The sequence below is a fragment of the Solanum pennellii genome, chromosome 10 (genome assembly GCF_001406875.1).
Source record: "Solanum pennellii chromosome 10, SPENNV200".
NCBI lineage: Eukaryota > Viridiplantae > Streptophyta > Magnoliopsida > Solanales > Solanaceae > Solanum > Solanum pennellii.
In genome coordinates, this window is record NC_028646.1 from 2,552,068 (window position 1) to 2,567,937 (window position 15,870).

General features: G+C 30.6%; 1 protein-coding gene and 1 pseudogene across 1 annotated transcript; both read right to left on the bottom strand.

Annotated features, from left to right (window-relative positions):
• Positions 1-1,188: 1,188 nt before the first annotated feature.
• Positions 1,189-3,052, bottom strand: LOC114074448 (annotated as a pseudogene).
• Positions 3,053-13,881: 10,829 nt separating this feature from the next.
• LOC107001739 (transcription factor bHLH162-like) lies at positions 13,882-15,480 on the bottom strand. Its single transcript, XM_015199714.2, has 3 exons — positions 15,274-15,480; positions 14,532-14,882; positions 13,882-14,301 (listed from the first exon to the last, which is right to left on the bottom strand). Exons 1-3 carry the CDS (start codon positions 15,406-15,408, stop codon positions 14,080-14,082), a joined length of 708 nt encoding a protein of 235 aa, XP_015055200.1. The 5' UTR covers positions 15,409-15,480; the 3' UTR covers positions 13,882-14,079.
• Positions 15,481-15,870: the final 390 nt, after the last annotated feature.

Sequence of the window (15,870 nt, forward strand, 5' to 3'; positions counted from 1 at the left end):
CCCCCCCCCCCCCCCCGCGACCTGTCCCACATAATCTTAAACCTATTCCATCCCCATTCGCCCCTTCTATTGCCATCCCTACAACTTACTAGTCTAACTCCATGACACCAAAGATGTATCAAGGCTTAAGTAATTCACTAAAGTGACGAGACCTTGAAAACTATTTTTTCTAACTCTGAATTCAAGTGTTGGATTTATGTTGATCATCTCCACTTAAATAAATTAATTTTTTTTTGTATTTTACATATTCAGATATTTTATCCATCCTCGATATTTTTGTTCTTTGCATGCATAAGGCTTATGAGTCTCAACTAATTTATTACTCCCTCGATTTCAGATTAAGTGATTTAGTAAAAAAAATTAAAATTTTATTTGTATTATATACATTGAGACATAAAATATATTTAAAATAAAGGATATAGAATTATGTAGAAGAAGAAAATATGAAATAACTATTAAAACAAACATCTTATGTTTAATTATATTCCTTCCATCCTCAAACATAAGACAACAAGATTCAACAATTTCTTTAATTATTTATATTATTTTTAAATTTTATATCAAGTCAAAATCAAATAAATAAATTAAAATAAAGCCGAAAATATAGTTCGAATTGAGAACAAAGAAACATATTTATCATGCTTGTTTCTATAAGTATTTTTCATGGTATGAACAATTTTGTAGATATACAGCGCCGCACTAATTGACAAGTCATTTTCAAGGTCTATTTGAGAAGTCCTTAAAGAAATAAGTCTATTTAAAAAATTTCCATATAGAGTTACCAAGAAAATATTTGAATAAATATTAAAAATTCAATATTTTATATTTGATCGTCTTCCTCCCACCCTCAACAGGTATTTTATCGACAATCTCATCCCGCTATTGGCACCTCCAACATTATATTTCTCTATCCCCTCATCCCCCGAAACCCTAATTTTTACTTTCATAATATTTATCTAAACTATTACTTTTGAAATAATATATTTTATTCAGTTATCGAATAAGAAAATCACTTATTTTGCATGAGTACTTTTAAATAAACACAAGAAACACACATTCACATACAATACTAATTATCGTTATTAAGAAACAAAATAAAGATAATTTCTCGCTTAATAAAATAAAAAAATATATCGTAAGATAGAGACCGAAAGCAAACACTCATTTCCATCTTGAATAAGAGCTATTTTAGTCCCACAAAGGCCTAGAAGTTTCTTGAACATTTTGTATGTTTGGATTTTGATTTGGAGTTTTTAATACCTCTAATGCATCACATTCAATTATGTAGTCCCATAAATGTATTTGGGAATATTCCATATCATTGTTGAAAGATGCTCCATAAATCAACTCCTTCATCTTATTACACAAAGTTGTACCTCTAAATTCCATTCTTGAATTTGAATTTATATTCATCATCTCCACCTAAATAAATCAATATTGAAATGTTAGTACTAGTTTGGGTTTGAAATAATAGATTAAAAGATATATACCCTAAAAAATATGAATGGAGGAGGTACTTCGAAGGTAAGGGCGTATAAAATCGAATTAAATCACAAATCGAAAAAAAAGCTTAACTAGTAGTTTGATTTGATTTGGTATTACAAAAAACTCGATTATATTTGAATTGGTTTGATTTTAACTAAAAAAAAACTCGAGATCAAACAAACCCCACATTATACAGATAATTTTAAGATCTTATTTTATAGTACATAAGAATAGTTTTTAAATATTTCTTATACTTCATAGTTTTTATCTTTAAATATAATATTTCAAGTTTGAAATATAGAATTCTTCATGGTCCAGTAAAGATAAGAGTCCATATATGTTGATAATTATAATAAAACTTAAATCAAATCAAATTAATGCTAATTCAAAAAGAAAACCAATTCAACACTGAGAATGATTGACAATAATTCAAAAACACCCGAAGTTGAAAACCCTAAATTTTATTGGTTTGGTTTATATATAAATTTGAAAATCCGACAAAAATAATTTAATTTGATATTTAAAAAATCCAAACCAACCCGATCGTGTACACCATATTCGTATCGAAGGAACTTTCCTCTATATATCAATTAAAAGACTTGGTACTTTACTCCCCAACTTGCCCAAACAAACACACATTATTGGTTGACCTTCTTATCGACCCTTTTCTATATATTTTTTCATGTCATCCAAAAGTAACTTCAACTTTCGAATACTATATTGTTTAACTTAATTAACTATAAATTTCAAATATCAATCGATTCAGGTCCAAACGTAACATATATACCCTAAAGAAATTAGAAACAATACCTTAGTTTCATGAGAAATTTGTAGTGTAGAGTTTCCATTGAGTTCAAATCTTGTAGACACAACTTCAACACCTTCCATATAGCATAAAACTTAATTGACCTACCGGACTCTAAAGAAAGGGTACCACTTATTTGGAAACTCGAAACTTGCCGGTTTCCAAGCGAAACTCGATGCTACTTTAACACAAGGTTAATAATATTATTAAAAGTGGCTATATTATCTAAGCCAATTATTAAAACCACTACAATTTTTGGTCCCATTTCATGGAATTCAATTTGAGGGGTTGATTTTTTGTTCTTCTCCAAATTCATTTTCAAACTTTCTGTGTAGTTAATTGCTGCATCTATTTGATCTGGCACTGCCATTGTCTCCTGTAACACACAAAATTGTAAATAATTATTAGTTCAAAGAAATATACAAGCATACATGCAAAACGCGTATTCAGGTATTTGAAGTTTATGACTTCTTTAAAATAAATGCAAAAATTTGAACATCTGTCTATGCATGTGCGCCTTAGTTACACATGCATGCATTACTTGTTTCGTTACATTGTACTTTCAAAAGTTATGAATTCAGAATCGCGAAATATATACAATATAAGATAAACTACTAAACTAACCTTTGAGGTAGAAGCATTAGTAGAAGGGATCAATGAATAAAGTTGATTACATAGATTCTTCATATAATTCCTTCTATTTTTCTCCACATCTTTTCTTTCCAATTTTGGACCTAATTTAGACTTTAGGTTACTTTTCATTTTCCCTTTTGCGTATAATTTTTTTAAGAAAAAAAATTCTCTAAGTCTACCTTTTATAGATTTCACCAAAGCATGCATCATGTTTTTTTTTTGTTTTTTCTTTTTATAATTTAAAGAAGAAGTATATTTAAACGTCATATGTATGATGTATAGTTGTCAAATTAGAATCATCATGTGTATTACAAAAAAATATGTTTATATATAATAATGGGTAAATGCATAAGTTCCCCTATGCACGAAATTTGAGAGACACACTTATACTATATTAAGGTCCTATTACTCCTGAACTTATTTTATTAATAATTTTTTACCCCTTTTTGACCTACGTGGCACTAGCTTGAAAAAAAATGTAAACACGCGCTACGCAACAAGATATTGACACATAAGCCGAAAAAGGGGTAAAAAACTATTTATAAATTAAGTTCAGAGGGGTAATAGAATCTTAATTAGTATAGTACAAGTGTGTCTCTGAGATTTCAGGCATAGATTAAAGGTACTTATATATTTTCCCTATAATAATATATAATAATTTATTCAAAATTTTATTTATTCTTTACTAGTTTTTAGTCTTCTTTTTATTTTGGGAGGGGATGGGGTACTAATACAAGCACATGGTTCAGCTTGATATATATAATATTAGGTTTTAAAAAATATTTCTAAAAATGAATAATAAATATTTTAAGATAAAATAAAAAATAATATAATTTAATTTAATATATCAAATAAACAAATAAAATTTAAATTTTATAATATTATTGAACAAATAAAAATTAAAGTGTAAAAGCTCAGCACTTCGGCGTTGTACTACTAAGAATTTTTCAACCCCTAATGGTTTAGTCATTGGATATTTTGCATTTTGAACACGGCAAGTTCTTAAGAATTTCTTGTTTGATGGACAGAAAGACTTTATGATAGATAAAATTATATTTTAATAAATTATTAGAATAGTTATTATTTAATTATCTTTTTATTATTTATGATTTTGAAATCCAAAACTCTGAGACAAGTACAAAAATTATGTTAGGATCGAATCCACACACACTTGATAAATGAAGAATACAAGAACTTTAGAGAAAAAGAGATAAGAGATCTAGAGAGAGAAAGAGAGAAATCAATTTCGTGTTAACACCCCGTGAGTAAATTTTCACGACGGTGGGATATATATATTAATAAATCAGAGTATTTTTAGTTACAAAGAATAAATGGAGAATAAATAGTACAGCCTAACAAACTATATATTAGTCAAATAATGACAGTAATATATGATAGTATATCAAATATTAATCAGACTCCACAACCTAACAAACTATATATTTGTCAAAATAGAAAAGCTCGATTAAAGGAAAAGTTCGATATAATTTTTATAATATCTCCCCCATAGTTTAGGTATTACGATTTCTATATTTGATAAAAGTCACGTGGAATCCTTTTGCGACTCATGATTATATGGATAATGAAAGAAGTTATTGAAGGGCGGAGGGCCTATTAATATATTTTGTCTTTAGGCCATTAAATTGTTTGAGTCATTCTATCGTAACGATCTGCTTTCGTTATTGTAGAAAAGTTAATGGGGAAAAAATTTTAGGTTGAAAAACTTTTTCGTATTAATTTGAGAATTTCTAACTTAGTTTAGATTTGAACGAAATCGGAGTCAATAAAGTCTAGGAAATTTAGTAACAAATGAGAGATCTAATTATGAATTTGATAGCATGAATGGATTGCTAAGTCGTTAAGAAACCCGTACGACTTTACGAAATTAAATTGGGGCGAGTAGAACTCTCGAACCGATCTTATAGCAATCAGGTAGTTTCTGAGTGTTATGGGTTGAAGGTGTATTGTGAAATAGGAGTTCGAGACTCTTAATTCGACTCACTAGTTCCATGTACGCCGTTGTGGAAATATTATTCCCGTCAAGGTGAGGCCGCTGTGGCGGGATGGGAGCCGTCATAGCGGTCCAGCCGTGATTCGCGAATTAAGTCAGAAATAAACCTCAAAACGTCATTATTCTGCAAACTTCGTTCTTAAGAGTTAGGAGACAATCCAGGGCGACTTATTGATACTTTTTTTTACCATAATTAAGGCTAAAGGTAAGGTTTTTACTTTTCGAATCCATTTTTCGATCCGTAAAATGTAAATTCATAGGTAATTATTGTTGGAGGAGTGTTTTGGATGGTGGGAAAAGCCCTAATTTGGATATTGTGATCATAGGTTTGTTCTACGATTGATCGTGTTGATTATAATATGGGTAATTAGCCATTATTTCTTATCCTTGCGTATATTAATTATTTGTAGACCTAGAACAAGCGGGAAGAATCTGAAAAGGGAAGATTCAATTGCCTTAGGGGATTTGAGGTAGGTGATGGTTTGATTTCTTATTTGTGTGGTGTATGTTAGCAATTGCTTCATTGTAATACAATGTGTGTATGTGAATGTTGCACTATTGATCACACCTAATGCAAATGAGTATGAATGAATGTTTGTATGTCATGAATCAACAATTGATTGTATGATTATGAGAATGTACATTATAATTGTGATTGTGATTTGTTGAATGGATTGAGTGTTATACGTTCTAACACACTAATTGACATAACATATCTCAGTTAGGTGACTTTGGAGCGTGACCGGTTTTAAGGTAAGCCAATTCTTTCATGGTGCTATGAATCTCTCTTAATTAAGTTCACTCTTTTCGAACTTAGACTAACTCTTTAGATATTGTTATGTTTTAGCTTTCAGGATTGCATCCCTATTCCTTAGACTTGTGAACTGTTAGAATTTTGGTATAATGACTTTCAGGTTCTAGGAGTTGAATTTCCCTATTAGTTATGGTTCATTGTTTTAGTTGAATCCTTGGAGTTTATGAGGATTCCATTTTTTATTGTCATTTAAACCTGCTTCTGTATCTTTAAATGTTTTAATTTTCATTATTTTTGGTTAGTTGGATTGTACTAACGGTTCTCCCACCGAAAATTAGTGTGACTGCCATTCACGGTGGTCTAGATCGTGACACCTAACTAGGCTGTCAATAGTACGGTTCAGTTAGTTATTTTTTAAAATTATATCGTCCCAATGTTTTAGTTATTTTTATAATATATAACCAAATTAGATTTTTGAAAATCATCCTAAGCATATTAGTTTCTCTTCGATATTGGTACAGTTCAGTTAATTTTCATTTTTTTTACTTCTAAAATATCATCTCAAAATATACTACTATTAAAATATTTATTTCACAAATATGTTCTTGAAGAAACACTTTAATTCTTCATCAAGAAGACAAAAATATAAAACCTTATTGGCATATTGTTTGACCTTAAACTTTTAATATGAATATTTTATTATATTGTTTAATAGAGTATCTATTATTATTAAAGAAGGTATCACTTGAACAATGTGGCATATGTAATTTGTAACAAACTAGATGACTAATTAGTTAGGAGTTAGTTAAAGTAGTTATAGTATTGCTTATTGTGTGTATATATATATATAGGAATGTAAATAAGGCATGTAACACATTCAAATATCAATACAATTTTGAACTCTCTGTTCTGGATTCTTCCTGACTTCTTCTTCCTTTTCTTCTTCATGCTTTCATTCTGATTTACTGCACATGGTATCAGAGCAATCGCAGTAGATATAATCAAAATTGCTTAAGCTCGACCTGGAAAAATTGAAGCAGCAATGGAAACTGTTGATAATGAATTACCAGAGAAACTGAGCCATAATCATCCATTGTTCTTGAATAACATCGATAATTCAGGTGTTATGTTAATCTCGATTCAGCTATCTGGATCTGAAAACTTTTCGGTGTGGAGCAGAGCTATGAGAATAGCCATTTTGGGAAGAAATAAGCTAGGATTCATTGATGGATCTTGCAAGAAGGAAGCATATGGAGAAAACTTGAAGAATTTGTGGGAACGATGTAACGCCACTGTTCTATCATGGATAATGAATTGTGTATCAAAAGAATTACTTAGTGGAATTGTTTACTCAACAAATGCAGCAGAAGTGTGGAAGGATTTGAGTGAAAGGTATGATAAAGTGGATGGGAGTCGAATTTACCAATTACACAAAGAAATTGCAACTATCAGTCAAGGTATGAGTACTATTTCAGTATATTTTTCTCGATTGAGAGAGTTATGGGTAGAGTATGATAGTTTGGTTCCTATATCTAGTTGTGGCTGTCCTGGTTCAAGAGATTTCAGTATGTTTATGCACAATCAAAAATTGCTGCAGTTTCTTATGGGTCTTAATGAATCATATGATCAAGCAAGAGGCCAGATTCTTATGATCATGCCTCTTCCTTCTCTTAACAAGGCATATTCTATGTTGATTGAGAGAGAAAGTCAGCGTAGAATTACACAATCTAATAGTAGTGAACAAGTAGAATTACATGCAATGTTTACTGCTCGAAATTCATCTCTACCTAAACACAAAACTCCTAATGTTCCTAGCTATGATCCAAGTGTGTACTGTGACTATTGTAATAGAACAGGACATACTCGAGCTGTGTGTTTTCAGCTTCATGGATATCCTCATGGTCTTGAAAGAAGGAAGAAAGGACCATCATATGGGAGAGGAAGAAATCATAATGATAAAAGACAGTTTCATACAGCTCATAATGCTATTAGTAATGATCAAGAACAAAAGTACACAAAAGAGTTTAATTCTAATAGAGAAGAAAATTCAAGCAACAATTCTTATAGCGAAGGTTACAATGGAAGGGTAACTCATAGTGACTATAATAGAGGAATGAGTGTCATTCAGGATCAATACAGTCAGATACTACAAATGCTTGGGTATACAAATGCTAAAGGAGGAACAGAAGGATCAAGTTCACAGCCTAACAGTGCTGGAAATGCTAATCTAGTCCAAGATTATTCATCCTCAACAGGTAATGATATTGCACTTACAGTTGGGAATAAACAACAGGGGCGGATCGTAGATTCAGGTGCTACTAATCATATGACATCTTTGCCTACTATACTTGATTATCAACAGCAAGTTTTATCAGATAAGCCTAGAAGAGTATATTTGCCAAATGGAGATAATGTCAAAGTTACTCATACAGGATCTTGTCATCTGACTTCACAAGACACAATAGAAAATGTTCTACTAATTCCTGATTTCAAGTTTAATCTGTTGTCAGTCTCAAAGCTTACAAGGAATCTAAATTGTGTTGTTTCCTTCTTTCCTGACTTTGTTATATTTCAGGACCTCTACAATGGGCAGGTGAGGGGGATTGGTAGAGAAAATGCAGGTCTCTATCATTTACCTATTCACAAAGTCAGTAGAGGCAAACATGATCAGTGGTTCACAGCAGAAGAGAATAAAGAAACACAAACTCAAAGTCTTCCATCCATACCTCCATCTATATCTGATTCAAGAGTTCTACTATGGCATCAAAGGCTAGGCCACACCTCATCTAATGTCTTAACACAAGTCTTTCACTTTCCTGTCACTCAGTGTTCCAAGGAAGTACATACTTGTACAATTTGTCCACTAGCTAAACAACATAGACTACCATTTGTTCATAGTACTTCCATGTCTACTCAGGCTTTCCAACCGATACATATTGATGTATGGGGGCCATTCAATACTACAACACATGATGGGAATAAATTCTTTGTAACAATTGTTGATGATTGTACAAGAATGTTGTGGCTCTTTCTAATCAAGTTGAAAAGTGATGTTTGTGTTGTGCTACAAAACTTCTTTGTTCTAGTTCAAACTCAGTTTCAGTCCAAAGTTCAGATCATTAGAACTGATAATGGCTCAGTATTTGTAAATGCTGAATGTAACAAGCTTTTCATCAGTAGAGGGATTGTTCATCAAAGAACTTGTATTCATACACCTCAGCAGAATGGCATTGCTGAGAGAAAACATAAACATATCTTGGAGATAGCTAGAGCAATAAAGTTTCAAGGTCATATTCCAATCAAATTTTGGGGGCATTGTATACTGAGTGCTGGATATATTATTAAATAGGCTTCCTACATCAATTTTACATGGTAAATCACCTTATGAAATGTTCCACAAGAAACAACCTTCACTTCAACATTTAAGAGTATTAGGTTGCTTATGTTTTGCCAAGAATATGTATATTCATGATAAGTTTCAACCAAGAAGTGTAGCTGCTGTTCATATGGGTTATAGTGAAAATACTAAAGGATATATACTTTATGATCTGAAGAACAAGTATTTTTTCCTTAGCAGAAATGTCTTGTTCAGAGAATCCACATTTCCTTTTGCAATTCCAGCTTCTACAGCTTGGCAATTATTTCCTACTACTTTCTCATCAGATATTGCTTCTGATCCTACAAATTTACCACCAACTTAGGTTGAAACTGGTACATCTACATTAGATGTTTCCATTCCTGAACAAAAAAGGTCTACAAGAAGTAGTAAAGCCCCTTTATGGATGAAAGATTATGTAGCAGTTGCAAAACTCAAGTCTGGTAATAAGCCAGCTTACTCTATTGACAAATATGTTGCTTATGATCATTTACATACATCATATCAGGCATTCTTATCTAATTTTGGTAATAATGTTGAACCATAAACATTTGAAGAAGCATGTTCTGATCAGAGATGGGTAGATGCTATGACCTCTGAAATCTCAGCCTTGGATGCTAACAACACTTGGACTATTGTTCCATTACCCCCAGGCAAGAAGGCTATTGGGTGCAAATGGGCGTTTAAAATCAAGTATTTAGCCTCAGGTGAAGTAGATAGATTTAAAGCTCGATTAGTTGCAAAAGGTTTCAATCAAAGAGAAGGTATTGATTATCAAGAAACCTTTTCTCCAGTAGTGAAGATGGTTACTATCAGAAGTGTATTAGCACTTGCTGCTACTGAGAAATGACATGTTCATCAAATGGATATTTCAAATGCATTTCTTCAAGGTGATCTGTTAGAAGAAGTTTATATGACTCTTCCTCAAGGTTTTCAAACTCCCAAAGGCTTTAATGTGCAGGGGGAGAAACCAGTATGTAAGCTCATTAAATCCTTATATGGTTTGAAACAGGCACCTAGACAGTGGAATGTAAAACTCACTGAGGCACTGCTCAATCTTGGTTTTGTTCAAAGTCATCTAGATTACTCACTGTTTATAAAAAGGACTGGTAAATCCTTGGTGGTAATTTTAGTATATGTAGATGATATGATGAATACTGGAAATGATCTTAGTTTGATAAAGGATACAAAAGGAATACTGCTGAATACTTTCAAGATGAAAGATTTAGGAGACCTAAGATACTTTCTTGGGATTGAATTTGCCAGGTCACAAGAAGGTATTGTAATGCATCAAAGAAAATACTTTAGAAATTATTTCTGAAGTAGGACTTGGTGCTGCTAAACCAGTTTCTACACCACTGGATCCATATGTTAGATTAACAACTAAGGGATATGATGATATGAATGGAAAAGATAAAGAAGACAAGCTACTGGAAGATGCAACTATATACAGAAGACTAGTAGGCAAGTTATTGTATCTTAATGTTACAAGACCAGATATTGCATTTGCTACTCAAACACTGAGTCAATTTCTTCATCAACCAAAGCAATCTCATTTAATTGCTGCACTCAAAGTTGTGAGATACATAAAAAAGTCAAGCAGGACAAGGAGTACTATTATCTAGCAAAAGCTCCAAACAGTTAAAGGTTTACTGTGATGCAGATTGGGGAGCTTGTTTATACACAAGAAGGTCAGTTTCAGGTTTTATGGTAAAGATGGGAGAATCATTGATCTCTTGGAAATCAAAGAAACAGGCCACAGTATCTGGAAGCTCAGCTGAAGCTGAGTATAGAAGTATGGCCAGTGCGATAGCTGAGACTACATGGATAGTTAAGTTGTTTAAAGAACTGAGAGCTAAGATTCAAACTCTAGTCAGTGTTTACAGTGACAGTAAGTCAGCAATACAAATTGCTGCAAATCCAGTATTACATGAAAGAACAAAACACATTGAGTTGGATTGTCATTTCATACGTGAGAAAATTCAGCAAGGATTAGTTGAAACAAAGTATCTACATACAAAGGAACAAGAAGCTGATATGTTAACTAAAGGTTTAGGAAAATCTCAACATGAATATTTGTTATCCAAGTTTGGTGTAATGAACTTGTTCATACCTTCAAACTTGAGGGGGAGTATTAAAGAAGGTATCACTTGAACAATGTGGTATATATGTAATTTGTAACAAACTAGATGACTAATTAGTTGGGAGTTAGTTAAAGTAGTTATAGTATTGCTTATTGTATATATATATAGGAATGTAAATAAGGCATGTAACACATTCAAATATCAATACAATTTTGAACTCTCTGTTCTGGATTCTTCCCGACTTCTTCTTCTTCTTCTTCCTTTTCTTCTTCATGCTTTCATTCTGATTTACTGCACAATTATGATTTCTTTACATAGTGTTAGAACTTCAAGTCGCATATATCCATTGACTTAGACAAATGAATTTGGTAGAACAAATATTACAAAGATTGGACAAGAAAACACATCATGTGAAGTTTCTAGGAAAATTTAGCACAAAAGTGGGGCAAATTAAACAGTAGAATTTGTGATCACTATTAACTATACACTACGTCAACAATTTTGACCAATCTCATTGTATTGTCGATCTTTACATGCATCACAAATATCACTAATCATTATCACATCAATCAACTCCGTGACCACAAAAATAAATTCATAATTTTAATTATTAATACTTATATCAATATTCGGAATTTAACTTTGATTCTAGTGCCAAGTACCATATTTAGCACTAATATTACTATCGGTCGTCACCAGAAGACACCTCGTATGGTCATTTAACTATGCACTTTTATCTCAGAAAGTCACTCAACTTTCAATGTTAATTCAAAAGTCACTTAACTATACAATTTCTCTCAGAAAGTCACTCAACTTTGAATTTTAATTTAAAAATCACTCAACTATTAACTCTTCCCTCAGAAAGTCACTCAATTTATTTAATTATTCTTTTATTAAAATTTATTGATATTAATTGTTTATATAACGAACCAAAATTTTAAAAAATAAAAAATATCATTTAAACTATTTAGTGATCTACCCACCTAACCCGATCCATTAAAGAATATAATATGACCTATTTTATCTTGAGGAAAGTGTTAATAGTTGAGTGACTTTTGAGTTAAAATTCAAAGTTGAACGACCTTCTGAGAGAAAATGGCATAGTTGAGTGACTTTTGAGTTAAAATTGAAAGTTGAATGACTTTCTGAGAAAAAAGGGCATAATTGAGTGACCATCGAAGGTATTAGCTCACTAACACCTACCATCCCAACGATCCATCACACCGCCCTAGATGCTAACTACAAGCCATCATTATTGCCAATGTCAGTTACTATCATTACTTATTATATCGTCAACTATCACTATTATTAACCAGTATATTAATACGATCAACTATAACCATTTCTACCTAAATGATTATTTGAGTGTTTGAATATTGTGTTTTAGGTCACTTCGTGTGGATTGACATAACCAAATAATAGAGCAACAACAAGAAGATTCCTACCAAGAATTATATGTATATAGTAAATTTTAAATACCTTTAATATATAATTTTTTTATTCTATCACAAATATATTGTCCCAAATAAAGTAAATGGAGGATTGTTGCAATAAAGATGGAGTATATTTTTATGTAGACCAATTCAAGGTTCTTCGTCAATAGTCAAAATACATCGAGTCTAGTGATAAAAACAACAAAAATAAAATAAAATAAAATGGACCACTTTATATTTATGTAATTCTTTGTGTAATAAATAATGATGGTGAGTTATGTTTTTGTTAGAGTTAGTTATTGAGCGATAAATATATATTTATGTTTAATTATAATTTATATATTTTGAATTTGAATTTTTTAAAATGTCATTTTTTTAAAGCACGTTTTATCTAATTTTATTATGTAAAATTTTTAAGGCGAATTTAACTTTGATCGAATTTTGAGATAAATATCAAAAGAGGACAAAATGAGAGAAGTTAGTAGTTATGACTTAGTCACATCAATTATTGAAATAAGATTTAAATATAAGTTAGTATTGGCTACATATTTGATGTTGTTGTATCAATAAAGTTCAAGGCATATGATTGATATATTATTTAATTAAATTAAAGTTATGGTAATTCTTTTATTATTATTATTATTATTATTATTATTATTATTATTATTATGAATTGCTTTGTTAAAAAAAATTGTTTACCCTGGTGACTCTTAGACATAATTTTGTCTTTTTACAAATAATTCTTACTTGTATTGTTACATTGAATAATATAATCGTTTTTATTATTTCTTTATTCTTATTTCAAATTCAATTTAAATAAAAATGATTTTTTTAAGTTTATATTTAAGATCAATAGATTTGGATATTTTAAATGTTTGATTTTGACGTTCAAGTCTTTTAAGTCAGGCTATAATAATGAACAACCTTAATTCATTAATAGAAAATGTGAGAAAGAAGAAAAACTTATATTATATTTGATTTAGTAGAAAGGTTTATATTTGACTTAATGCTATAATTAATTAATTGGGTTATAGCGTAAAAATTTATTGAACCTTTGAAAATTAGACTTATTAATATTAAATACATATGATATAGATTGAGCTAAATATAAGTTATTTCTAAGGATTATAAATAAAATTTATAACCATGCATGATTTTTTTTGTGCAATAAGTTAAAAACTTAGTTGTGATATATAATGATATATTAATTCTTGATGGTATTTGAATTAACAAACTACAAGTTATTTTAAACATGAAATAAATTCTTGACATTACAAAAATAAAAAATTACAAATCATACTTAGAAAGTAAAAGGCAAAGAATTTGATTTCTATAAAGGTAATAACAACCTAGATTACAAACTAAGAATGAAAAAGATTAATATATACCGTAAAAACTTTAAAATATCAAACCAAAACCAATTCAAACCGTAACATATCAAATATTTTTCTCGGTTTGATCTGGTTTTCGATATTTCATGAACACCCTTTTTTTTAACTTAGAAAAAGCTTGGAGTTTCATAAATATTTTTCATATGACTTTCTATTGGTGGTAAATCTATTGTATTAAATTCTATAAGTCCAGATTCAATAATGTAGTCCCATAGATGTTGGTTTGATTCAATGTCATTGTTACAAGATGGTCCATAAATCAACTCCTTCATCTTATCACAAAGACTTGTAGCCTTAAATTCCATTGGTGAACTTCTATTGATTTGTACCTAAAATAGATCAAATATTAAATGTTAGTTTAAAAATATCTAGTTTGAGTTTGATTCACAAGAAGTTGACAACTACAACAAATAATATTCTCATCACATCTACACATTGCGCTTTCATAATCAGATATAAAATTTAATACATATGAGCTTCTTTAAATATATTTTGACTTTAGACCACTAATACTATTGAGTCGCACCTGTGTCCAAACATACATTTGTAATATACTAACCTTAGGTTCATGAGAAATTTGTAGTGTAGAGTTTCCATTGAGTTTAAAGCTTGTAGACACAACCTCAACACCTTCTTTATGGCACAATCTAATGATGTTATTAAAAGTGGCTATATTATCAAGGCCATTTATTAAAACCACGACCATGTTTGGGCCCATTTCATGGAATTCAATCTGAGGTGGTGACTTTGTGATTGGGCCGGGCTCATTAGTTTGATTGAGTGATTGGGCCTTCTTTGGGCCCATTTTCAATTCTTCCAAGTGCTTCTTGTTCTTCTCTAAATTCATTTTCAAGGTTTCAATGTGTTTCACTGCTGCATCTATTTGATCAGGCACTGTCATTGTTGTTTCCTGCAGCAAACAAATTGTATTAGAAGAAGTATATAAAACGCAGAGACGGATTCAGAATTTGAAGTTTATCTGTTTTGAATTGCAGTTTTTTTGTATCATTGTATACAAAATCGAATCAAAGTTACTGAAATATATAAGTAGAGGCGGATTCAGGAGCTTGCATGCATGCATGCACAAATGATACATGTTAGCTAAGAGCATGTGATCATTAATCCTATGGGAAAAGGAGAATAACAATTGGATATATGCGATGTAGAGGCGGATTTAAGATTCAGAATTCATGACTTAAATATTCATATGGAGATACATATGATATTTTCGAGCCAAAAAAAATAACGTTGAGGACATTTTTGATCTAACAGACGATAATTACGAAAGCATAATAACTAACCTTAGAGGTAGATGAATGAGTAGGGAGCATGGAATGAAGTTGATTACATAAATTCTTCATATGATTCCTTCTATTTTTCTCCACATATTTCCTTTCTAATTTTGGAGCTAATTTAGACTTCAACCGTCTTTCCATTTTTTTTTTTTCTGTTTGAGTACTATTTTAGAAACTATAAGTTAGTATATAATTTGTTATAAATTGTATAACTCCTTCTTATAGACATATATATATACCACAAAGGTAATCAATCAATCCCTTGGGGTCAACAAGAACATGTTGTAGACATAAAAATAATTAGTGATGTTGAAATTAGTGCGTCATATTTAATTCTCAAATACGTCGAATTCAGAATTTAAAATTTATAAGTTTCTATAACGACAGGAGATTCAAATAAATATAAGTTGGACGTGGTTATGAAACTTGAAACACGTGTGTACTTTAGTCTCAAATTTTTCTGTATTTTGCTCTTCTTTTATTTTTTGGTTTTATTTGTTTTGTGGGGGAGCTGGAACAGTAGAGATATTACATAAAAAATAGTTGATATTGTTGAATTTACATTTATATCACGCGTATAAAATCATTGAATTATCTAGGAAT